The following is a 25,569-nucleotide window of genomic DNA, read 5'->3' on the forward strand; positions in this document are numbered from 1 at the left end:
ATCATATACGTGATGGAAAACACTTCCAAGTATAAAAGTTAATAAATGGGGCAAATTTTTTAAAAGACAGCAAATAAAATATTACCTGAGGGATGTAATTTCTTCTTTCTTGGCATACAGCATGAAACCATGCTAAACAAAAGAGAGAATGTGCTCTGGACAAATTTCCCTTTTTGTTGATTTGCTCTGGTGTCCAAGATTCGTAAGTTCTCAAGAGATTTTTTTTGAGGCCTGGAGGTGCCTGCATTGGAAGGAAAAACACTGTTCTAGACAGAAAACCTGGTAATTTTATGTGCTATTTTCTTAGATTATAACCTGGAATTTGTAACTTAATGAAATGACAAACAGTATTTAATCAAATAAAATTTAACAAAAAAAAATATTTGTAATAAATGGCCTAAAAACATAAGGATTCAGTAGTGAAAATAACTTTAACATACTGAAGGAAATGGTAAACAGGTAAGCAGGACCAACTTATAGGACTGTATTACACTAGAAGAACCTAGTGAAGGCATAGTCTATCAAAATACATCAGCATAAAGCAAATTCAATTATTTTCAAACAAAACAACTTTTTTTTCTGATTTTATGACCTCAACTACCAATTACTTCAGTGATGTGATGAATGCCAAATTGCCTTATGCCATCCCCACACTCTGTTAGCTAGCATATAAATGTGGTATATATATATGATAAAATGCCAGATCTCAGATTTAGTGGTAGGCAATGCTCACAACTACTAGAAATAACTGCATTTAAGGTGTAGGAAGTAACTGAAATTACAGTGCTTAAAAGTAAAGACAACTGGATACTCATCCATTCTCAAATCATTTACAAATCTGAAGGCAAACATAAATTTTAAAGATATTTAAATTACACTTTTGTTTCTAAAAATGTTTGTTGTTATTTCTTTTGAAAAATGGCTGTCAGTGTTTCCATAAGATTACCACTGTTGCTTCTGACAAATAATTGCAAAATACTGTAGTAAATTGATGGAGTTTTTTTAATACCTGTTTCTTCATTGGTAACATTCTACATTCATTGGAACATACTACAACCATATAATACTCAATTATCATTTGCCAAGTCATTGCCTACCATTGTTCTTTCATGGTAACAAAATATTTACTGCAATTGGAAAGGAAACAACATTATTTAGAATACTTCATTTGTGCAAAGTTCCAGTTTTTCCAAAGCTAGTGGAATGAGTAACACAGTCCTGCAGTTTTTGTACCATTGAAGACCTCAATATAGGCAAAAAGTTACTGCAAAAACTTTAAAATACCTGTAAGTCAATGTAAAAGTGTAACTATTTCAGCTTCTTGAAAGTCAGCAAGATTGGACTCTAAAAGGTCAAAGTTTCATGGATCAGCTGCAGGCAAAATCTCCACACTCTATTACGAATGGAAGACTTGGGAGCACTCCTACTAATTATTTCCATATTGGACATTTCTGCTTAAGTGCATTCATCATTAAACTACTATCCAATCAATTGGAGGAACATGGTCCCAGTTATTCCTGAGGCTGAGCCATCTCAAATGCAAAGCTCTCAATTTTGAGTAAAGGCTTCTAACTGTATGTTCTGCTGTATGGGAGGAGAGCCATTTTTGTTGAAAGAGTCCAGTGAATATAAAGCTACAGGGCCAAAAAGGAGAATAAGAAAGAGAAAGTAGGATTCTGTGATCTTCAGATGAGGATATTCATCAATTCCTTCTTTTCCATCCATGTAACAACACCTGTGTAGATTTTTGCTTTTAAGAAAAACCGATCAAATGCACAAAAGAATCTGGGGCACAAAATAGAGCAACTATTTCTCTTATGTAAACTTATTTTCAGTTCATACTTTCAATTGGAAAAAGCATCTAGGAAAAAAGTCATCTTTCAAAGTAAAATATTATTCTTGTATTACATGTAATTGAAATAAAAGGTAAAACCAGTTATTCTATCGAACCATGTAGTTTGTTATACATCAAAGTTCATTCAATGTAAGAATTTAATAAAAGTTTCCAAACAGATCTTACTTCATAAGTTATTTTCAGACTTGATTGAAGCAAAATTGGAGTAAATTTTGGATGAACTTCCGTAGTAAGCCAAAGACGAAAGTTTGGTTGAGGATGTAATGAATTCAGTTCCTATTAAAGAGATGTTATATACTGAAATAGGCTTTGAGGTGATAGGAGTTTTTTTATACACAGAACAGTATTTATAAAATTATAATATCCTGGATTAGAAAGTTAGGTTTATCTAAAAATCAACAGTTGCTTATACACATAAGGTTATAGTTCAAAATACACTGCCTCCACACTTTCTATATCTATGCTGTGCTCATATTTGAAGTTCATCCTAGCTGTGTCAAAATATTTGCACCTTTCTCCTCGATGCTAAATTCAGGACATAAAAATATAGAGTGGTTCATTACTTCTTTTAAGTACAATAATACCAGAAGGCTACATCAAAAATGATGAAGGCTTGCAACGTGGGTGGCGTATCAACAACAGATCTCAATGACTTTCAGCACCATTATAGCTATATTCTTTTCCTTCAAGTATTTGTCGTCACATTGAAATAAGTTTTATCGTAGATTTAAATAGTATTTCCGCATTTTAATTTGTGCCGACGGCCTCTTGTCCTGTCATGGGACACCACTGAATAGGGTCTGACTCAGTCTCTTTTACTCTTTCTCATCAGCCAATACACAAAATACTAAGATTCCCCCTGAGACTTCTCTTTCCCAGGCTGAACAGCTGTCTCAGTTTCTCTGTGTACGATACATACTCCAGTTCTTTCATCGCCTTTGCAGCCCTTTACTGAACTGGTTCCAGCATGCCCATATCTCTCTTGCATTGGCTAGCCATGTGGTGGACACAGGACTCCAGGTATGTCTCACCAGTGCTGAGCAGAGGGGAAGGACAACCTCCCTCCACCTGCTGGCAACATTGCCTAAAACAGCCCAGGATGCCAGTGGTCTTTGCTGCTAATTCACTTTACTGGCTCATGGTCCCCTTCTTACCCACCAGGACTCCCAGATCTTTTCTGCCAAGCTGCTTTTCAGCCAGTTGGTCACCACACTGTTTGAGTGGCTGGAGTTAATCCTTCTTATGTGAAGCACTTGCCATTTCCCTTTACTGAACTTCATACAAGGTTCTTGTCAGCCTACTTCTCCAGTTTATCAAGGTCCTTTTGAATGAAAGTACACTCATCTGTTAGATCAATCATTTCCCTCAGCTTTTTTTATCATCTCTGCTTGCTGAGAATGCACTTTGTTCCACTATTCACCTCATAAATTAGGATGTTAATGTTGGCCACAGTATCAATGTCTAGAGCACAACACTAGTGACAGACCTCCAACTGGATTTTTTGATGCTGAAAGTAACCCTTTGAGTAACACAATTGGGCCAGTTTTTCATCTACCTCACTGTGGTACACTTGGAGCCATATTCAAAGACTGTGAGAACTGAATTTCTGTACCTGGATGGAAATGACTTATGAATATGCAGAAGTCTCTTAAGAGGATGTTCAAATGTAAGAATTACATAGCCTTACACTTGCTAATGGTATGCAAAACAGGCAAGGGGATGTGCAGAGTCAAACATCAGCAAATTTTAGTCTATATTAAACTCAGCAAGAAGTTTAACACATGTGAATAAGACCCTCCTGACACATATCCATATTTTAATACTTAGAAGATCTGAAATTTTGTATTCAGCAATGAGCCTACAAACATTTCATTACTGTTGACTGTCTTGTTCGGACTACATGACACACATCAGTGTTATCTTGCTTTGCCTTTCTGTTTTTCCAGAATGGATAATATGATTGCTGAAGGTACACACCACATGGATACTGATAGATAGCTCATGTCCATGGACTACACTTTACAAAAATCATTGAAAACTGGGAAATTTAGACTGTAGTAACTGTTGAAGGAGTTCCATGATCTTCTTCTGACTTTATTTATTTTGAGGATTTCATGGTGATGCACATGAAAAGTATATCATATAAAATCAATTTTAGTTAGCAAGTTAATGATTTTATAAGCCATAAGTGTGTGTTTCTATAAAATATGATACATTTTAACTTCAAATTAGCAAAAACTCCTGTTGAATCAGCCTGAGTCTGAACTTCAAAAAAAGAATTACCAAAAAGAAAGTCCTAGAACAAAGGGGAAAAATAATTCAAGCATACATAGATTCATAGTTTATGAAAAAACATGGTCAGTATCTCACAAAGTACTAGAAGTCCTAATTGGAGCATTTGCTCACTCATTGTGGTAGAAATACTCTACATTGTATGAAAATTAAAGCACCCACACAAAGAAGGGTGCTGCTTAGACCTGAAGCAGTTCACCTTATTTACTGAGAAAACCACAAAAGCATATTTCTAAACTGCAGCTTTAAACATCACCATGGAAATGCCTGAAATGCTTTAGAAATGCTGCATACTAATTTTGTCTGGTTTCCCGTATCGTCTTCTCTGTTTGCCCTCACCTTCTCCAATACAGGAAGCCAAGATGTAACGAGATGCAGGTTCTTCAAACACAGCCATTCTCCATTCTGAGCACATTCTCTTAAAGTTTGAATAGCCAGGTCAGCTTGGCCCTGACCCATGGCAATCTGAAATGAAGACACAGTTCTATCAAGAATATTTCATACCTCATTTAACAGGTAAATACAAAGTGGTGTTATCAAGTTACGATACATACGTTAAAAAGAAGAGTGCTAAAGATAGCCGCAATTTTCTCTAAATTTTCTCTTCCTGAAGTAGGGAAAAGATTAAGGGAAGCAAGTTTTTCATTGCAGCTTATCTAGCCAGCTTCTGTACATTACCTAGGCTTTTAATGGAAAAAACCATACATCACTTGGTGACAGTGATCGTATTCCCTGGGAAGTCAGAAAGTAATTTAAATATCAATGACTAAACAGTACTACTGCAGAACTGCAAAAATAAGAGATAAATGAGAACTAAGATTATTTTGGGTGGAAGTTAGGTGTACTTCCTTTGAAGAGAAATACTCAATTTTGTATTAAGATGAGTGCAAAACTAAGGCTGTTCTCTTTTCAGCTGGGATATATGAATAGTTTAACATATACTCCTTTATTCACTTTTTATAATATCATATTAGTTCTACCTTACAATCTATTTGGAAGATATACATAACAAAAAAGCCCTGAACAAAACAAGTTGAAAATAAAGAGGTCTTAGCCAATGTGAAAAGTCTTGTCTTGGCATTATGATTTTGATTAAACAGATCTGAGCATAATATCTTAAAATAATTGAAAATACCCAAAAGAAGACAACTGAAAGTCACCAGCAATATAGTAGCACATGGCACAAATTCAGCACTCTGTTCTTTATCCCATGTGAGAAATAAATGAACAAAGAAGAAAATTCTATCTTTTATGTTCTATTCAAATTACATGAGAAAGTGTAGGAAATAGTAACAAAAATATTCCCACTAGTTAACAACTTTCAGATTATTTAGCTCTCAGTCCTATCTTTAACCGAATACCATACTATGCTACATTTTTGAAGTTCAACACATAAAGGGTATTTAGAGATAAACATGAAAATCCATGTGGCAGAGTAAGAAATATGTGTTCTGCAATGTTCACAGCTAGATAAAATGGCAGTAGGATCTAAATTTTTACAGTTTGATAGGAAAAATATATTATATCAGTTTATGTTCCAGGAAAGGAACAATTTCAAGGACTATTTAAAAGCAATATTAAACTTGACATTTTCCATTTCTATGCTAACCAGTGATCAGCTAGATAACAACTTCCCTCCCCTTAATATGTCAAATGACAGAAGGAAATAATATTTTACAGAAAGTTATAAAGCATATTGGTACTGTATATTTGGAATATTAGGAAAACACCTGATTCATACAATAATTTGAATTGGAATGGATCCTGGAAGGTGTCAAGTCCAATCTCCTGCTCAAGCTAGGGCCAGGTATGAAAAATCAAACCAGGAGCTAAATCTTGGGAATTCTTGGGAACCTGTAAAGACTTACAATTTCTCAAAATATTTTACAGAATTTCACAAAATACCAAAGTATTCACAATCACTGACTACCTAATTTATGTTTTCTGTTGAAGAAAAAAAATGTGCAAATCCTATAAGCAGAGGAAATTATGAAGTCTAGTTTGTAGTGGGTTTTTGTTAGTGAGTTTTCTTTGTAAAAAAGATAATGCACCAGCATGTATAAGAATTCTCAGCATCTTTTTTTCTTTTCCATTCATCTTCTCATTTCTTTCCTTCTCCACACTGGAGGAATGTCTTTTGCTTGGATTCTGCTTCTGTGATCATGACTAATTGTGTGTGTCTCTTCTCCAGCCCATTTTGCAAATGGAATGAGAAGCTAGTGTCAATACAGGTGAGAGCAATAAAACACCACAGACACCAAATTATGGTTTTACTTACTAACTTCCTTGGAAAATTAAGTAAAACAGCTATTACTACAGCAAAATTTTACACATTGTGGTATTTAACCATTACACTTATCGAAGACTGACCTGATGGTAGCACTCAGAATTTCTTTCAACATTGGCAAGTTCCTGTAATTCTTGAGAAGGATCAGCACCAGGAGAAATTATTATCAAGATGGGCTCAATTTCCAGTGTCTCTTTATACAGCCGTTTCATATTCAGAGGTGATGGAGATAATTCTTTTATTCCTATAATTAGAATTAGAATTATTATGGAAATAAAGCAACTACACATGATGGAGTGCATCATTATCCACTTTAGAGTTCATCCGGCTGTCAAGAGTCCTGTTCAGCAGATACCATAAAACTGATTTTAAAATGAAGAAAAAATCCTTACAACATGCAGGTAAGTATAATGCACCCCATACTGAGAAGAAAAGTATTTCTGGATTTCCAGCTTGTCAAACTGCAGTCTTTATTCAGAGTGTAGTCTTGAGGAAAACATACAAAAAGAGAGGAGTGGAATGAGAAGCTATTTGCTAAAACTAGTTGCAGTATGTATGTCCACATGCAGAACTTCTCTCCTTACTGCCCTTGAGAGCTTTAATTATTCAACTTACACAGTTCTTGGTACTATGATTACTTGTATTTATTATTTATTTTAATATACAACTTAAATGTCTAGAATGTTGACCTAGTATAGGCAAGGTATTTATACATGAGCTCTAAGATACATGTATAAGTGTATCATAAATCAAATAATGTTAACCACATATTTTCATGCATCTTTAGACCAGCATTTAACCAGTGAAGCATTGGGTGCAACGGGAAATCACAACATGCAGTAAGACAGAAGAGCCCAGTGACATTTATGCCACAGCTACTAAAAGATGCAATACACACTTCCTTGAGGATGCAGTTTTCAGACTTGATCTAGGGTATGTTGCATATAGAACAGTGCTATAGAATTTGTACCATAGAGTCATGGAACAGTTTGTATTGGGACTTCAGAGATCATCTTGCTCCAACCCTCTTCCATGGGCAGGGGCACTTCCCACTTGAACAAGTTTTTCAGAGCCCTGTCTAGCCTGGCCTTGAACACTTCCAGGGATGGGGCATCCACAATTTCTTTCCAGTGCTTCACTATCCTCACAGGAAAGAATTTAATCGTAATATCTAATCTAAATCTACTCTCTTTCAGTTTGAAGTCGTTCCCCCTTGTCCTGTTACTACATGCTCTTGTAAGAAGTCCACCTCCAGCTTTCTTGTGGGCCCCTTTAAGTACTGAAAGGCTGTTCGCATGTAAAATTATGAAATAAGCATGACTCAGGTAATACAAAATACATTTGTAGAAAATTCTTATGAACCTTTTCTTCAAAAGAAATTATTTTGCTCCATCTTCCTCCATAAATTTCAAAATATAGGTAAAAGGTGTGAAAAGGAAAAAAAAATTGTCTGGATAAAACAGAATTGAAAGGCTTTCTTTTAGGATATTACAGCTCTTTTGGAAGTCATTTTGTCTCACAGGAAAGCAGTCAAATGAGATTGGAAACTTAATGGCTTCCTTTAGAATTATGTGAAACAGTTTGTTTAAGTTGTTTCAGGGCAAGGACACTGAAAAAGACATGGTAGAAAAAATATGAAAAAATATTCTTATAAGCATGACATCTTTTATTGGTTAGAAGGTGCTAGTCTGGATTTTGCCAATCTCACTGATATGTATGAAAAATCTGTGAACGACTTGAGGATGATTTACTGGTTTTGAAGTGGAGTCAATGGTATTCTGCCTTCCTTGGTGAAGCTATAGCTTCATTCACCAAAAACATTCCACTGCACAGCGTTCCTACAAGCAACTGATCCCAACACAAGTGATGTATGGAATACATTAAGATTTGGAAGACAGTAAGCAAGCAAATAAATTTACTCTGCGTTCAGGTCTCTGCTGGTTTTGAGGCACACACACTGCAAATCACTCTTGCCATTTGAGCCCAACAGGCAGGGACCTTGTCAGTATGGGCCATGTCACCACGACCAAAGTATCCTCTCTATCTACCAATAATGTTTGACAGAGAAGCTATACCTTAATGCTGAAAATCTCAGTCTGGGTGACAGGTATGGAGCCAATTTTGAGCAACAAATAATGCCCACAGACAGCATAAGGGACTAAAATAAAGTGACTTTTAAAACTTACAGTGTCCACCCCGATGAGACACTCAAAACTGCTAAAAACTGAAGGAAATTTTTTGTGTGCTGTACTGCAATGTTAAGATTATTTGGCATATAGGTTTCAAACTTTGGATATAACAGACATGAGAGAGAAAACTGCCTTACTAGAACAAATAGACAACCGCAGCATTGAACTACTCTAAATCATCAGTATTTTTAAAAAGACAGTAAAAAGTATTACAGACCAAGAGTTAGACAGAAATGACTGATATTAATTAAATAATCTTTAGAGACTCAATTTATAAAATCTCAGACTTAATGGTCTTTAAATAGTAAATGACATAAAATCACATTTATGGAAAATTTGAGTCTTAAGGAGAGTGCTGCAGTGTAAAACTTAGAGAAAACCAGTTATCTTCCTTTCTTAATTACTCCACTGTTCAAGAATTATTCAAAATAATTTGACATATCTTTTTATTGTATTTTCAATCACTGTGCAGAATAAACCATTTCAAAAGTGCTTTTAGAATATTTTAAAAGAGCAAAATCAACAAACCCATTTAGAGCATATTTTCATACGCTTAAGGATTCCATAAGAACTATAAAAGGAAAGAGAAACATAGGACAAAAAATGCTATTTAATTTTCGTGCAGAAATACTCTGGTGAAAAATCAACTTACCTAGGGTTTTACATGCAAAAAGAGCCATGGCACTCTGTAGTCTGTCTGGTCTGACAGCTTGCACCACAAGTACCTTAAAATAAAATATATTCAGGGGAGATAAAACTACGTAGTGACCATTTAAATTGCAAGACTTTTCTAAGAAGGATGAATTCTTTGAATTTTTCTCCAGAACATAATTATTTTCTCTCAATATATAGGGCTATCTGATCATTCCTTTCCAAGATAATCTACTGTAATTGTTCTTTTGTAAGTAGCTTGTTCTATCAATAGAATCAGAAGACAGATCTATACCTAATGTCTACTTGTAAGCTACAAACTTTTCTACAATGTTTTAGAAGAAAAGTAGCTATGAGGGTGGCTAGCTTTACACTAGTATCTAAATTCTATGCACATATATAGGCAGTAATGTCCTACTTGGAACTGTAATATTTCTTGTTTCAGTTCAAACTAATTTATGAGTGGCACATCAGTCTAACAATGTAGTTTCAATATATTTCATAAACAGAAACATTATTAATACTTTCTGTACAAGAAATAAGATGCACTTATCATTCCAGATTTACTTTCCTATGAATACAAACATTTCCTGAAAACACACTGCACACATAAGAAGTGTTCTTCAGCATTTCATTGAATCAAATATGACTCAGACAAACTCCTTTCTAAAATGGTTTGTTCCTAAATTCCATGCATGCTATTTCAGAAATTTTCCGCCTCCATAAAAAACTACAAATAGACTGCAGCTAAGAACCAATCAACATGAAACTACATTGTCTAATACCCTCTTCTTTGAATGTTTTCATGTAAAGTAACTTCAAAAGAAAAATCACAGCATCATTTGAAAGTAAGTAACAACATCTTTTTTCCCCATAAGCACAAGAGTGATTATATTTTTCTCTTCAGGTGGAAAAGGACCCTTAGTTTGAGGAAGGATATTGCCTTTCCCATATTCTTGGTGCATTCTTTATCACCAGGTTTTAAGGTATCGTTTTTCATGACTGCTATTCTAAAGAAGCAGACACTGCTACTGCATTTTGTGTCAGATGTGTGAGTCTGCATTCAGTGATGAAGTAAGATGCTCAACAAGCTGACACATCCAGCAGTTACAAAGCAACCATGAAAGAATTTTAATGCCTATCCATAAAATTAATTCCGTGTATATTTCTAAAGAACTTGCTACTTTAGAGGGTATACTCAGTTGCAGCTAATACATCAACACTAAAAAGACTCAGATAACAGAGAAATAATATGCACTATAGTAAAAAAAATATATGACTCTTAGATTAAAAAAACAAGTTAAACTGTAAGACAGTGTAGATACTGTCACTGCTTATAATTCAACCAGGCCTGGACGTAAAATTTACTTGCACTGCTGAACTCATAATTAATACTATGAAAGGAAAGATTACCTGCTGAAACAAGGAAATTCTTTTTACAACTGGAGATGGAAAATCTTGTTCACATATAGAGCTCTGAGAAAAAGTGCGCCACAGACTTTCATCTTCAAAGCAAAGTGTTTGATAGAGACCTGGGAGAGAAACCTACAATACAAATAGTGTAGATTGAACTGTAAAGAAGAATAGCCATTTGGACATTGTATATTTTAATTTACTTCCAAACGTCACTATGACCACTACTGTGCAAATCACAAAATTCAACTTTATCCTTGAAGTTAGAGAAGGAAAGAATACTTTTTAAAAATAACCACTTGTTTATCTATTCCCTGGAAAGACTAAATCTATATTTGCGCTATAATTTTAGTTTTAAACCTTAAGGTTCTTTGATTTTAAACTTTGGGCTTTACCTTTAAGTCTTTTCTTCTAATGATGATCTGCTATCTGCTGTCAGTAATGGTTTGGTATCACTGCATGCTACTGATTGCAGTTACTCAATTTCTGTTTGTTTGTTTGTTTAAACCTATAACTATTATGCTTGCCACACTGTTATTGTGATTGTTCCTGATTCCTGGTTGAAGAGATATTAAATAGTTAACACGATTTAGCAAAAAAAGTCCTTGCCAAAGACCAGTCAAGGTTTTTTTTCTTGCTGCTGAGCTACGTGCAGGATGAGAAGAGGCTAAGACAGAATTTCAGCACCAGTATCCTTTAGTTCCCTTCAGTATCTGAGGACTTCAACATTGACTGTGATAGGAAGAACCAAAGCAAGAAATAGTTTTTGTTTTAGTTTAGTCTGAGCAATCATAAATACTGAAACACCTAGAGGAATCTGATGAGGAGAATAATAATTTCTGAATTAACAGTTTATGGCTTTTAATAAAATATTAAGTAATTTGTGAAAGTCAATACATAAATGAAATCTACAAGTAAATATTGTTTAAAAATTTTGTTCTGTCTTCCTATCTATAAAAATCATAGAACTTGGATAGATTTACAGTATTTCCTAATCTCAATAAGATGACAGGTTCACTCACATGCACTGAAATTAGCTGTTAGATGGGGTAGACATGTTTGTGAAAAAGGCTCAGAAAAATGAGATTAAAATAAAAAACACCTTTGATTTTTTTTAGGTGACTATATATTAAGCCATGATTTCTGGAAGACAGAATAAACAGCTTAGAACAACAAAATTATTTGATCTGACAAATACATATCTGAGTATTCAAGTCCAAGTTAACATCTGCCAAAACCAAAGTTCTTTAAATTTAAATTCAACAGACCACATGATGTATACCTTCAGAGATGCTACTGCCCAGACTCGGTCCTGTTCTATCCAAGTGGGAATCTGGTCACGAGCACTTCTTTGTGAATCCTTATGGAAGCAAGTTACATCACACATGTAAGTTACACAAATTTTATGAAACACTATATTCACACAAATGAGGTTGTGAAACCCATGTTTTTTAATAAAGACATTCACAACAGCAACCTTTCTGTGGTCTTCTGCTAAATTCATAAATGGCATAGCAAAAAACCTACCAAAATATTTAAATATGAGGCATTCTGTTCAAATTAACACTTGCTTAGCTACTTGAGCCTGAAAATACTTTACCATTTAGAATATCCTTATGACACACTCAATTCTAAGTAACTTTTTACTAAAACCAAGTGATACAAATGATTGACAATCTGCACAGGCAGTCTGACAAACTGACTTCAAAAAACAACTCCATTGCAATCATGAAGATGGCTATTCACACAAAGGGCAAAACACCACTTCTGAACATCTTTGCACTGGTAATTTGGCCAGAGTTCTATTTTTTTGTTCTTTAGATGTTTTTGTTTTAGATGTTTTTTAGATGTTTTAGATGGAGGAAATTCTAAGGATGAACACCACTGCTTAAGCTCCAGTGGAATTTCTGTATTCACTGTATCATCTGCTATTAAAAATCTTACACTACAGGTTAACCAGTCTGATGAGTCTCTGCATGGAAATGTATTTGCATCTCTCCAGTGTATTTGGAGTGAGCAACTTCAAGAATAATCTTAAATGCTCAGCAGAGAAAAATGGAAGATTTCTTGTGAAAGAGTATCTCAGCTGTGCGTTAAGAAGTCTGAGAAGGGACAAAACTAGGACATTTGGAAGTGACTGTAGGAATCAATTTGACATGGGTCTGCAGCATACATTCCACTTGGGCTGAAGGACACACACACACTTTCCAAAATCTATGGATTGTGTGTTAGGTGGGGTATAGGTAAGACTGGTATTAAATTTCATTGTACAATCAGATCTCACATTCCTTGAAAATGGCCTATACCAAGACATATTTGACAATCATTCAGTTCACAGACATTTAACTGAATTACAATGACTCCAGAGAGATGAAGGGGGACTTCTGCAGTCACGCTGAAAAGCAAAGCCTGTAGTTGAGCCATCTAGTTGCTAGAGAAACTGGATTTCAAGGAACATTTTAGCAACCAGCTGCCTGAGAAAACCTGAGTCATACATTATATTTAAATGACTTGCCACTTCTCCCAGCAATGCACAGCAACACAGTTGCTCTCATGAATATTCTAAAACCAGGGTACTCGCATAGGTCATTGTCTTGTATTACTCAATGTACAAGATACCCTGACAGATATTTAAACAAGGTTATATCTTAAAAGCAATCATGAATGATGAAAAATGCACCTGAGTCTGAAAGAGGAAAAGAGCAGAAAAGCAAAAGAGGAGGCAAAGTCTGTGTTCATGATTCTTGATTGTGCTCATGCTTCCTAAAGACACCTTTCAAAATCTTTGCCAAAAATATTTTGCTCAAAGAAGAGCTATAATGGGCAAGATTATGGAAAGCTTAGCTTTTTTGTCTACCCTTTTCTACTGGAATGTTATGGTAATAGTATACAGATCCAACAGAACTGGAAGACACTTAGTAAACTACAGCACGCTTGGTCGGGCATACAAAGAAAGCTTCACAAGCTTGCTCAGTTACCTAGGAAAACACACAAATACATCACCAGATGCAGAACCCTTGATACTAAGGAAAAAAGCAACTCAGCAAGCAAAGTGTGTGGACAATTCCATTAATCCATACAAAAAGTACAACTCATATATGACTCTGGGAGAAGAAGGGATTCAGAAATAGTGATTTCAGTTACAGAAGAGGGCTGAAAACCTCCTCAAACATGCAATTTCAAATTGTCATCCTGGTAACAGAAAAATAAGAGAAAATATGCAACAAAGGCAACACATTATTTGAATTAGAAAATTACTTGCCATGATCAAAATTTTTTTAATGAATTTACGTCTTTATATTACTATGTGAAAAGTTACTCTTTAATGTATGAATGCAATTAATTAAACAGCACAGTAAGAACACAACTTAAACTTTTCAGGATTAAAGTAAATGTTCCTTATTTCAAAATATGAAAATAAATGTAGCTTACTGATTTTCTGATGGTATCTCCAATGATCACACCTGTAAAAGTCTCCCATTCCTGGGGGGAAAAAATTAACAACTCAGATAAGTCACAAGAAACCTTTAGGAACAAAGATTAATATGTATATTAATATGCTCCTGCAGAGCAGGAAGATAAACAAATTAAACCCTAGATTCTGAAAGAGTTACGAGATATTTTTTAAATGCTAAGTGATGCTACCAAAATGTAATTCCTTTTACAGAATCCTAGCCTAGTGGCTGCAGTGCTTTATAAGAAAAGGAAGTGAAGGGGAGTTCTGTACTCTCTCAGCATCTGCAGTTCCTACCAAGACTGCTCAGATCTACAGACTAGCAGAGAACAACAAATGTGGCTGGCAAGGACACACATCCTGCCTGCTGGGGCATCAGCAGCCCACACAGAACACAAACCTATAGAAAGCATGACTGAATTTATGTATGATCATAACTTAGACTTTGTATATGTATCCAGGAAGACAATTTTAAATAGTTTTAAAACAGATTAGACAAGTATTTAAAACCACTAAAAATTACATAATCCTTTATTTGGAGGTGGCAAGAAACAGAACTAAAATTCTTCCTAAGTACTGAAATATCTATATTCTATGATAAAGATTTTTTTATTAAAGACAATAGTAACATTAGAAATTTAAGTTATACTTAAGTAGAACAGTTATACTGCTGATACAAACCCCAGCATAGTTTTTGGCACCCATCATTCTCACTGAGTCTTGAAACAACTCCTTCTTTCAGTTACAAAGTGATGTTCATCTACCAGTTACAGAGAAAATGCTTGTGCACACAAAAATGCATGGAGTATTTTTTTTGGTTTGTGCAATATTGTTATGAAGAAAAGAAGTACAAAATATAGAGAATATAAAACTACCTCAGAAAAATCTATACATATTGATTGAGAAAGAGAATGTCCCTACGAAGAACCAAGGCACTCTAGTATATTGTTTAAGTTGTACTATAAATTTCATACCGCTATGCAAAAAAATATTTAAGTGCAGAAGGTTCAATTCTTTTCTGACAGGGACTTAGAATACTATATTCTCTAGCAGCATATTAAGCAACTCCCAGTCTCATCACATTAAAAGCCTTAGAAGAAATAATTTTAAAAGAATAACCACTTCAGTTTCCTTTTCTTCACTAAATGTTTTGTACAAGTACTCTTCCCTTAATTAAAAAAATTTCTACCTTTCAGAGAAGTAAAAAGATTACTGATATTATTTGCCTGTTTTCTCTTTTGAGTATTCAGATATTGTAGAAATATGTATTATATATAACCTAGATTAAGCTAAGGGCACTAATAGCTGACAGAAATGCATGCTAAACAATATAAACCAACATATAGGGCTGTACTTTACAAACACTTAAGAAGCCAGGATTTAATTTAGTCAGAAAACTGTTTGCAGGTTGCTGCCTTCATGACTTTAGAAGCTCAAGAAAGATAAAGCAAGGCATTTTCAGAAGCTCAAATAAAACTGCAAATATGAAATAGGGAACTTTGGATAATGAAGAGCAGCCAGGATATACTTCTATTAACAAGATGAGTTATTTTTACAAGGCCACATCTTTGTTGAAAGGCTGGGATTTCACTCTGACAATCCATATTCTACAATGAAACTACTCCTTCATCAGAAGGCTCCAACCAACTTTTTTTTGAACCTTGCACCTTAAGCTCACATCTTTCATATAATCAAGTCTTATTACTTCCTTCATATGTATTATCTGATTTTTACCTTTACCTCCATAATGGACTCTCTCCTCTATTGAACTGACATCTACTATCATTTGATGTCCCTTCTGGTCTCCAGCTTCTCATACAGGAAGCCATACTTTTGTCTCTCCATTCTGTGGAGATACTTTAGATAATTAAATGTGTCTTGACTCAGGATAATCAGTCAATTTAAGCAACTGTATTAAGTCAATTATGCATATTCTTTCAGCACAGGCAGACTTTATTGGATTAACCTGACTACACTACAGACAACAACAGCTATGTCCTATACTTACTGACAAAAACTTTTTATTTACTTATTTACTCTTCATATTAAGTTTGAGTAAAATACTTGGGGATTTTCCTCTTTAGTACTTACATTCTCTTGAAAAAGCTCAGGGTGCATTCCGCGTACAAAATGTAGAGCAAACATTAGCTGATCAGCCTGAAATAAAAGCAGTAAAAATGTATTTATATACTCAGGAAAAGTCATATTTCTGGTTCTTTTTTATAAGTAACATTTCATTAAAAAAACACCTCCAATCCATAGTAATGATTTAGTGACATATATCCTAATGCAAAATTGCTACGTACCTTTGCAAGTTAGAGACAAAAACTAACTCAAAGTGGGCTGTGGAGAGCAAAGAGGCCCCTACTAGGAATTACCATCAAGTTTTGCAAGGCACTGAAGTTCTCATTTTACTGATAAACATGAACATCATATGACATTGAGAACAAAGCACATCATTTAACTTTTTCATCTTCTCAGACAAGGTCTGCAAGCAAATCCATATCACAACTGCATATAAGGATGCTCCTTGGATGATCTACCATCCAAAACTGAAAAAAGAATTGTTTTGAAGAATACTAAGTGACCCAGACCAAACCTGCTTTGACAAATTAGAGGAAAGATGGGCCAGTCTGAGTGCTCAGGTAAATTTCTTGGCACCACTTCATTTAGCAGCATTCATGAAGCCTATGTATACATAAATAACCACAGACAAAATCATGCTTTGAAGGGTATGAACTTGTATCAGCTACACCATTTATGAAGACACTAGTAAAACCTCAGTATCACAGCAGTCTTCAAAATTTTCATGGATAAAAAGAGGAGTTATCAGTGAATTGGTGGCGGTGTGAAGAGTTTATTTGTTCTCTCCATTATTAGAATACAAGAGTAAACTGGATGGACCATTAGACTTAAGCTGCAGTTAACACATTTTCTATATTTTCTAAACTCATCACACTTAAAATCTTTCCTACTAGAAATCTCCTCTCTCCCTTGCATTTGAACTCTCTACTCTTTTCTTACATACAAAAATTGCTGCCTTCCATATTCACAAGATATAATGACTTAGTGAAATGCTTCACTTACTCATGACTTCAAAGACAAACATTAATTATTATGAGACTATTTCATGAGAATCCACTTGGACTTTGATAAACAAAACCCTTTAAAAATAACTGCTACCCTATATCCTCAGTAGAGATTGCTAGACTAGGGGACAGGGGTAGGAGGTGGTGTAAAATTTTTAAGATCTCTCAATTTTCACTGATCAAAATACAGACTTGGTGATTTGTACTACTCAAACTACACATGCAGATCTACTATGCTTCCTTCAGCCTCTCTACTGTGAGACAAACACCTTTTATTATGATAGTTTCATGTGAAAGTAAAAGTTATAACTGAAAATGAAAGGCATGGCTTCCCTAGATTTTCAGTAAGAAAGCAAGAAGTGAAAAGACACCTGACTGACATAAAAAAGAAATACACTAAGATCATTTTTTGGAGAAAGAACAAGGAGCAGACAGAAACTAACAAGGTAGTAGGTAGACATTAGGGATAGGCTGTGAAAAAAAAAATGAGAATATCACAATGTAGGATATTTAGAAACATAGAATCATCTATATTGGAAGATGACTTCAAGATAATCAAGTCCAAATGTCAACCTAACAAACTGACTTTAGTTTCCTCTTAAAAACCCAAACCAAAATACAAAAAACTCCCAAATAATCACACAAAACCTTTTATTTAGGAATACAAGACATAAGAGCAAATACAAAACAAGTGCTCAGAAGACTGCAAAGCCCATGACTGACTCTGAAGCCAGAATGAGGTAGAGAGGGATTTCTCTTGGAGAAATGTACACCAGCAATATTAATTTGGTCATATCCTGATTTTAAGTCTGCACGTAGAATGTTAATTATTGATAGTGTAATGTTTTGCATCTATTACACAATACTGCTTCTTTGAAGTAGATCAAGTGTTGGCTGCTGAAAGAATACTTTCAAACCCAGTGCACTGTATAAAAGCCAGAAAAAAATACAATCTTACCTTAAACAAACAACGACAAACATATTCATACACTGTATGTTTCAATGAGCCAATAAGCAACTTTATTCTTTCCTCAGTATTACTTGAGTCCTAAAAAAGAAATTTCAGATTTCAAAAATTCCTGTTGAAGTAAAAAACTTTTCATGTACTTTGCAAATTTCAGCAAAATGACAGAAATAATCTGGACTCTACATGACACTAGACCTAAAAACATATTAAATTCATTTGCAGCTATCAATGATTAAATTTGAAATTCATGCTGAAGTATTACAAAATAAATATTTTGGCATTGAGTATTTTGACAATGAACATGATACAACTTTGTGTATAAGGTGAAATACGTTGAGAATGAGTGTACATTTTCTTCTCCTAACATTAATATTATTGAAATCTAATAGTTTTTACTTGATAAAAAATTGCCTATTCATTGAATTGAATATTTAAAACTACTACTAAACAAGTATGTTGATCTTATACGTAGTTATTGAACTTCTGGTGAAATTTGGCCCAACTGAAATCAACATTGTAGAAAATATCAAGTGTACACTGTCCTTCAAAACTCATAGATTGAAAGACTAATTCTAACAGGAAAAAATTTGAAAGACAGGACAAAAGAAGAAAGGGACTGGGGGGTAGGGAGTGTATTACAGGCAGCATGAGTTTCTTTCTACCATGCTGGAATTTGAAGATGAGTTTAAGAAGGGCAATTGATTTGCCTAATACCTTTCCCATGTCTAATAGACCACTTGGCATGAAGAACTGGATAGAGGAGAAGGAAAAAAGAAAGCAAGCAGCAAAGGCAAAACCAGAAGTTGAGCTTTAAATAGGTAACATTATAGGCAGGAAGGAAAAAAAAAAAATTGAGTGTGAGAGTACGAACAAGAAGTTTAAATATCATGTTGTAGAAAAGAAAAAATAGGAACTTCAAAGAGGGCCAGTTCACATGGTCAGAACTGTGTTCCTAGTAATGACTGGAGCTGAAGGAGAGCTGTAATCACCGATGCCAGAGTAAAGGGGAATCCAAAGGAAACATGATGAAAGGCTGGTGAATGACTTTCTCAGTCAAAAACAAAAAGAAATACGAAGAATTTTGGAGACGCGTAATAAAAAGAAAATACACTATTACTCAGTGTGAGTATTTAGATCTAAAGAGTGAGGTGACAATAAATCCATCCTTTGTTTCAGTAAGAATATACTGGTCTTGGAATACAGAAGAATAAAAAATACATTTTAAACAGGACAGGCTGCAGGCATGCTTACAAACTGTAAAAAAGCAGATAAATTTAGGACCTTCCTGGTGTAAATGAACCATGTAGAAATAGAAGTATTTTCTTATTCTACCCCTTGTTGATAAAATTAGCTTTATTAGCATTTTAGATCATTAATTAATTTAAATAAAGCCTTCAGTAAAGTTATAATCAGCCTTTGTTTTCCTACTTCACCACAGACAAAGAACAAGCCTGAAATCACAGAGTTACTTTGCTTTCAGATAGTAGAGAAATTCTGTAATTTATATATAACATATAATAATTCAGAAGTCCACGTGCCTGTATTCTGACCATCTAAAGCAAAACAGGTCAGCATCACTACTTATTATACACTTCATCATCAGTTATTCTGAGCTTTTTTTAAAAAATGTTCAGAGTGACTAATAAATTCTAAGGATCAAAGCAGATGGATTCTTCTGCAGCACTAGCAGCATCAGGAGAAAAGCAAATACCTGCTCGCTTTGCAGAGCCCTTTGGAAAAGCCGCAGGAACGCCGCCAAACTAAAGCGGTACATATTATTAATTTTGGACAAGTCAGAGATAATGAAGTACATTTTGCTGGCACTCTCAGCCAAAGGGAGATAGGCATCCCTCTCCTGTGGAGAAAAACAACACACACATAAAAAACCCAGGTGTATTACTGCCACCTACTGATCACTGCATAAACATTTACTCATCCTGCCGAAAAAACATCCCTATGACTCCCACTGCTTTAGAAAACCAAATCCTTTCCAAGCCTTCTAATTGAGGGATCAGCATTCCAGACTTCAACACTGTATTGAGATTTCAAAATGGGAAGGAAACATTTTTAGCAAAGAATCAATTAAATTATGAAGAACATGTTGGAAATTAATCCCTAGAGCACTAAGGTCTTTTCCCACCACAGAACGCATCCCAAAATTCAATTTTAAACTAAACATAGAACACAGAAGAAAACTCTGAAATCTATCACAGAAAGAGGATGCTAGATGAATAGCATCACCCATGACCTAAACTCTTCCAATAGCAAGGGGCATATTAAGAAAAAACAACAATATGAACTATAATGTTTGCAGTAGTGGATGGCAAAAATAAAAACCCATTACTTGCCAAAATTCCTTTAATTCAAACTGGCAGACTTTAAATTGTGTAACTATTCAGCATATATAAAACAAAACATTTTAATTACTGAAAATACTGCATGTACTTGCATATCCCAAATATCATTTACTCAAAAAGAACTAATTTAATATGTTACTCATAACCCCACGGACATTTGCATCTTCTCTAGATCAAAGATTAATATTTTTAGCAGGAGAAAAACAGTACTTTGAAATATTCTTCTACCTTATCAAGGAAACTCTGAAGTCTGAAAGATTCAGCCAGTGATTCCTGGATGAGTGCACTGCTTGCTTTAGTTTGATTCAAAGATTCAATCAGATCCTTATTTTCTAATATATTGCCTTGTGATGTGGCAAGTGCCTGAAAAAAAGAAAGTCATCTGTGTTACTTTTTTTTCCCTAAAATCCTGTAAAGTAACCATTTTTGAAGCTGTTTATCTTTCTGATCTGTACATATTTCTGAATCACTGAATGCATCTCAAGTGTTCTAGAAAACTTGTTTACTCCAAAAACTGAGACTTTTTTAAAGTATGGAAAATACAGCTCAAGAACATACTCCAAAAATCCAGACTGCCAGATTCTGAAAAATCAGTTTCAGCAGGCTTTTGAGAAAGATTTCTATGATCAGAGTCTTAGGCACTAAAATCCCCATGGTAAATACAGATTAGGGTATTTCTTTCTTGTGTATAACTTCCCATTTAACCTGAAGTTGGCTACTTATAACAACTTCCTGTACTCAGTCACTGATAAATTAATTTTCCTTCAAAAGCATTCCAATATCTCCTATACAATCTAGTTCTCATTTCCATCTGAAATGAATATTCACATTACAACAATTTAAGTTATAATCAAAGATCACTTCAAAATCCTTGAGACTGCCCCACATTTTTCCAAAATTGTCCTTATTAAGAAATTAAGCAATTAATTTAACTTCTAAGAAGTGGAAAAATCTTGAATAGTTCACTTATATATAAGGTTTTTTACTAATCCTCAGTAAATACACATCAATATATTTATCTTAGTCAGACAGAAAATTGGCTGCTTGTCATTTAAGTCAGTTCTGAGACCTCACCTCTAGGACAGCATTTTAGAATATTTGGAGGCAGACATTCACCAGTTAGAGCAGTAGAATGCACTTACTTCTCTCCCTGAAACAAGTTTAGGACAAGATCACCTGCTTTTCCAAATAGTCCAATTCATCCTTGAGGAACTGCACTGTGAGCTATGAGACAGCACCTATGTCTTTACTCCAAGGCTTTTAGAAGCAAATCAGTGCAGTACTTCAGATAAAATGGCATCACTGCTTGAAGATTAACTTAAATTTAGCTAGACATCATCCCACATTGACTTCTTTGTCAATGAAGTCCAGGTAGCACCTGCCAGTTTCCACTGAGCCTTCTTCAGGGTCAAAGAGTATCTCCATTTCAGGATAACTTGCTAACACAAATTACAAAATGGAAATCAACCTTGCTGTTACTACTCAGATGCCTTTTGTTGCAGATATTAGATATCTTAGGCACCAACTCCTTTAAGTTTTGTACTTGATAACTAAGATTGGAAAAGTGAAAAAGATTTTTCAGTTCCAAGACCCTACAAAAAGTGTGTGTTAAGTGAAATTTGTTTGATTGCATCTCTGAGCCCTCAGCTTCTGGTAGACAATAAGATGTTAAAATGGTCAAATCTGAATATGGAATTTTATCTGAGAGCAAGTTTCCCTCTTCCTGTAAGAGAAATCTGTCCCATCAGAGTTTTAGGAAAGGGCTGATCTTAGTATTTGAGAATATTAATATAAAAGAGACTATTAACAGGGAGGTCAATAGGGGCAGTAAATGTGGAAATTCAAATACATCAAATAATTATGTGCAAAATTCTAAAACTGAGCTATTAATCATAGAATCATGGAAGAGAATCATAAAATGGTTTGGGTTGGAAGGGACCATCTAGTTCCAACCCCCCTGCCATGGGCAGGGATGCCACTCACTACATAAGGCTGCTCAAAGCTCCATCCAAACTGGCCTTGAACACTTCCAGGGCTGAGGCATTTGCAAGTTCTCTGGGGAACCTGTTTCCAGAGGTTCCCATAGGAACTGGTGTCATACCACTCTCAAGGCAAAGAATTTCCTCGTAATATCTAATCTAAACCTACCTTCATTCAGTTTAAAAGCCATTCCTCCTTTGTGCTGTCACTGCACGTCCTTGTAATATGTCCCCCTTCAACTCTCTTGTGGGTCAGTGTAATAAATGGCCAGTCTAATCTGAAAAAACTATTATTTTATGCTAATCCATTCCACTCAATACTGCAAAGTTCTGTGACAGCTACAGACGGAGGGGTTTAGAGCACCAGGTCAATTTCCCTGCATCTCTGACCTTTCAGAAAGACAGGATTCGATGATCCATTCTTACAAGCATGAAGTACAATTTATGTGAAATCCATGGCAAGACACAAACAAAAAATAAATCAGTCCTTCCTTGGAAGCTACCTTTTTTTATAGAGGTGAACAGCTGCTTCTGAGAATAAGTACTTTCAATAAAATAAAAAGATGAACTAAAAATTGAGAACATTAATTTTAAATGCAAGACAAGGAATGTTAACTGTAAAGAATCTTACAGCTCATTACTAATAGGAAACAATTGTGGAAGTTTTGAATTTTAAATGTCTCTCTCAGCAATCTTTCCATTTTGTAGTGGGAATTTTTCATTTTTTTCACAACACAGGATCATTTCTCAACTTGAGAAAGAATCATTTGACATGATTCACAGGCTTAAAAGTGTGGCTTTTTTTTTCAATTCATCATTTCAAAATGAAATAATATAATTTTTAATAAAGTTTTCTCTTCTTGGTGTGTTAAAATTAATTAAATTTCTAATCAACCTACATCAGACTAAATCCAGCTCACCAAATTCATAAATTTAACTATGAAAATGCTTAATGCATTGAAACACTACAGTGCCATAACAGATGTACTTTCTTATCTACTCTACTCTTCCAACAGGTCCAAGCAAATAATGCCTTTATTTTTTCTAATCAAAACTCCTGGTGGTTCATTGTTCCAGCACTTCCAGCATCTTCATTCAAACACAACAATGTGATTATTATCCTATTGGTCTAATAGATATTAAAGAGGTACATTTGTTTTACCTCCAAAAGAGAATCCTCAAGTTTAGCTAATTGTATCTTCTTATCTTCTTCCTGTTGTAACAGCTTTGTCTTCTGCTCTTCCAAATCAGGCTTTTCATGCTGAATTGTTAAAGCTAAAAGCTAAAAACAATGAGAGAAAACAAAAACTAAAGTTGCTTTTTTTTCTGCATTTCCACTTCAAGAGGGGCCAGTTTTCCTGGATACATTGTATGATGTCAATTTCCTATCTCCAGAGGAAGGGGGAAATCCATACAGTTATCTATGCTTCACATTTTGAATTATATCTTACTTATCAAGATCTTATCTAAACCCCATTCTAAGCTGTTTTTAAAGTAGAAAAACTTGTTTCATACCAAATAAGGAAGGGATTTTCTTCCCTTAATTGATCTCTAATCTTTTTTGCCTTTCTTCCATTTGTATGTTACATTTTGATTCCTAGACTTTATATAGAGTAAACCTCAAAAGCTACTAGCATTTTAAAGGACATAAAACACACAGTATTTTGGTTTCACTCCATTTTTTCTGTACACAAAGTATCTTGATGACACCAGCACTACTCTCTAAGTAGGACACTGGAGAGCTATAACAGAAATGTTTCCATGGTACCATAAATGCATCTTGAACAGAAGGCAAAGGCTTAGCAATTAATCTGTTGCAACTGAAGTCAATGAGAACATTTTCATTTTCTCTACTGGACTCACTCCTTGGTTCCAAATTGCATAAAAATTTTATTATTTATATTTGTGAGCTCAAAAATACCTCCATAACCATTAACACAAACTGCACCACAGGGCTTCTTCCAGATGCTGAATGCAGCTATGCATGCTCCCTATACATACATTAGTTTTATTCTAAATGCCTACCTGTCCTCTTAAGCCACTTGCTGTTGTGGTAAAGTTTACTTCTGTAACAATAGAAGAAGCATCAGGTGGAATGAAGGGATTTGGGTTCCTTGTTGATAGAAAAAGACGGAACTCTTCATTGTAATCTATCATTTTTTCACCTATTTGTACAGCGTAACGGGGTCCTGTAAATAACAAGCAGATGTTAAACTCACTCTGATTGGAACATTCTAAAATTATCTCGAAACAATGGTATTTGTGTAATACTTTATGACCAATGGATCTAAATATATTTTACATTATTTATTTCTAAATTGATTGGAAAAAAATACGAATTCATAAAATTTAAAGAACATGTCCTAACCTGCATTGTTAGAGACAGAAAAGTAATAACATAACAATAATATATGAAATTACATAGTAAGTAATTTCTGAGTAGCTTAATTATCCTTACCCAGAACACAAAGCATAAAGGACAAAAAATGTACTTGAAGTAAAAGTACTACTAACAATTTTTGAAATCTTCAGCTCATGAACAGGAGACAAAACACCACAGAACAGGACCTTGAGAATCCCCCTTATGTGTAAGTATTTTGTCATGATTCAAACATATTCTCTCAGCTTTAAATATTGGTCTACAACCCTATACTAGCCATAATATATACTGGATAACTAAGATGGCTCAATATTTCCTCAACCAAACCCACTAGATTTCATCTTTGGATCTCTCATACTTATTTGTAGAAGGCTGATATTGCTGAATAATCATAATTCTATTAAGATACTATTTTCTACAATAACTGTTAAAGAGCAAGTCAATGAAACTAAAAATTATGGAATATCTAGACAGTAGAATGAAAGAAAAATATTCCATCACGAAATATCCCATAGATTTGTGTTATTAAATATATTTAACTTAATCATATTATGAAAGAAACAAGTGATTTATTAAACAACTGATGTCATGGTTTCAGGCTGTTAATACTCTTAATATTTCTCAATATGCATGTTACAAAATAAAATTACATGTAC

The 25,569-nt window shown here is 34.5% G+C and overlaps 1 protein-coding gene across 5 annotated transcripts in view; it reads right to left on the minus strand.

Moving 5' to 3' along the window:
* Positions 1–25,569, minus strand: part of DYNC2H1 (dynein cytoplasmic 2 heavy chain 1) — a 140,628-nt gene that overhangs the window by 54,656 nt on the left and 60,403 nt on the right. For 4 of the 5 annotated variants that reach the window (XM_015629214.3, XM_015629205.3, XM_015629223.3 and 1 more), the window contains exons 66-79: positions 24,559–24,722; positions 23,696–23,815; positions 20,783–20,917; positions 19,909–20,052; positions 18,189–18,278; positions 16,233–16,298; positions 14,120–14,170; positions 11,970–12,047; positions 10,688–10,819; positions 9,276–9,348; positions 6,518–6,678; positions 4,487–4,612; positions 2,021–2,131; positions 86–241 (exon numbers count right to left, since the gene is read on the minus strand). In XM_015629214.3, coding sequence (XP_015484700.1) covers positions 86–241; positions 2,021–2,131; positions 4,487–4,612; positions 6,518–6,678; positions 9,276–9,348; positions 10,688–10,819; positions 11,970–12,047; positions 14,120–14,170; positions 16,233–16,298; positions 18,189–18,278; positions 19,909–20,052; positions 20,783–20,917; positions 23,696–23,815; positions 24,559–24,722 — 1,607 coding nt within the window. Of the gene's footprint in view, positions 1–85; positions 242–2,020; positions 2,132–4,486; positions 4,613–4,727; positions 4,831–6,517; positions 6,679–9,275; positions 9,349–10,687; positions 10,820–11,969; positions 12,048–14,119; positions 14,171–16,232; positions 16,299–18,188; positions 18,279–19,908; positions 20,053–20,782; positions 20,918–23,695; positions 23,816–24,558; positions 24,723–25,569 lie in introns of those variants that run through there. The other variant, XM_015629242.3, reaches the window with a different exon arrangement.

The sequence above is a fragment of the Parus major genome, chromosome 1 (assembly GCF_001522545.3).
Source record: "Parus major isolate Abel chromosome 1, Parus_major1.1, whole genome shotgun sequence".
NCBI lineage: Eukaryota > Metazoa > Chordata > Aves > Passeriformes > Paridae > Parus > Parus major.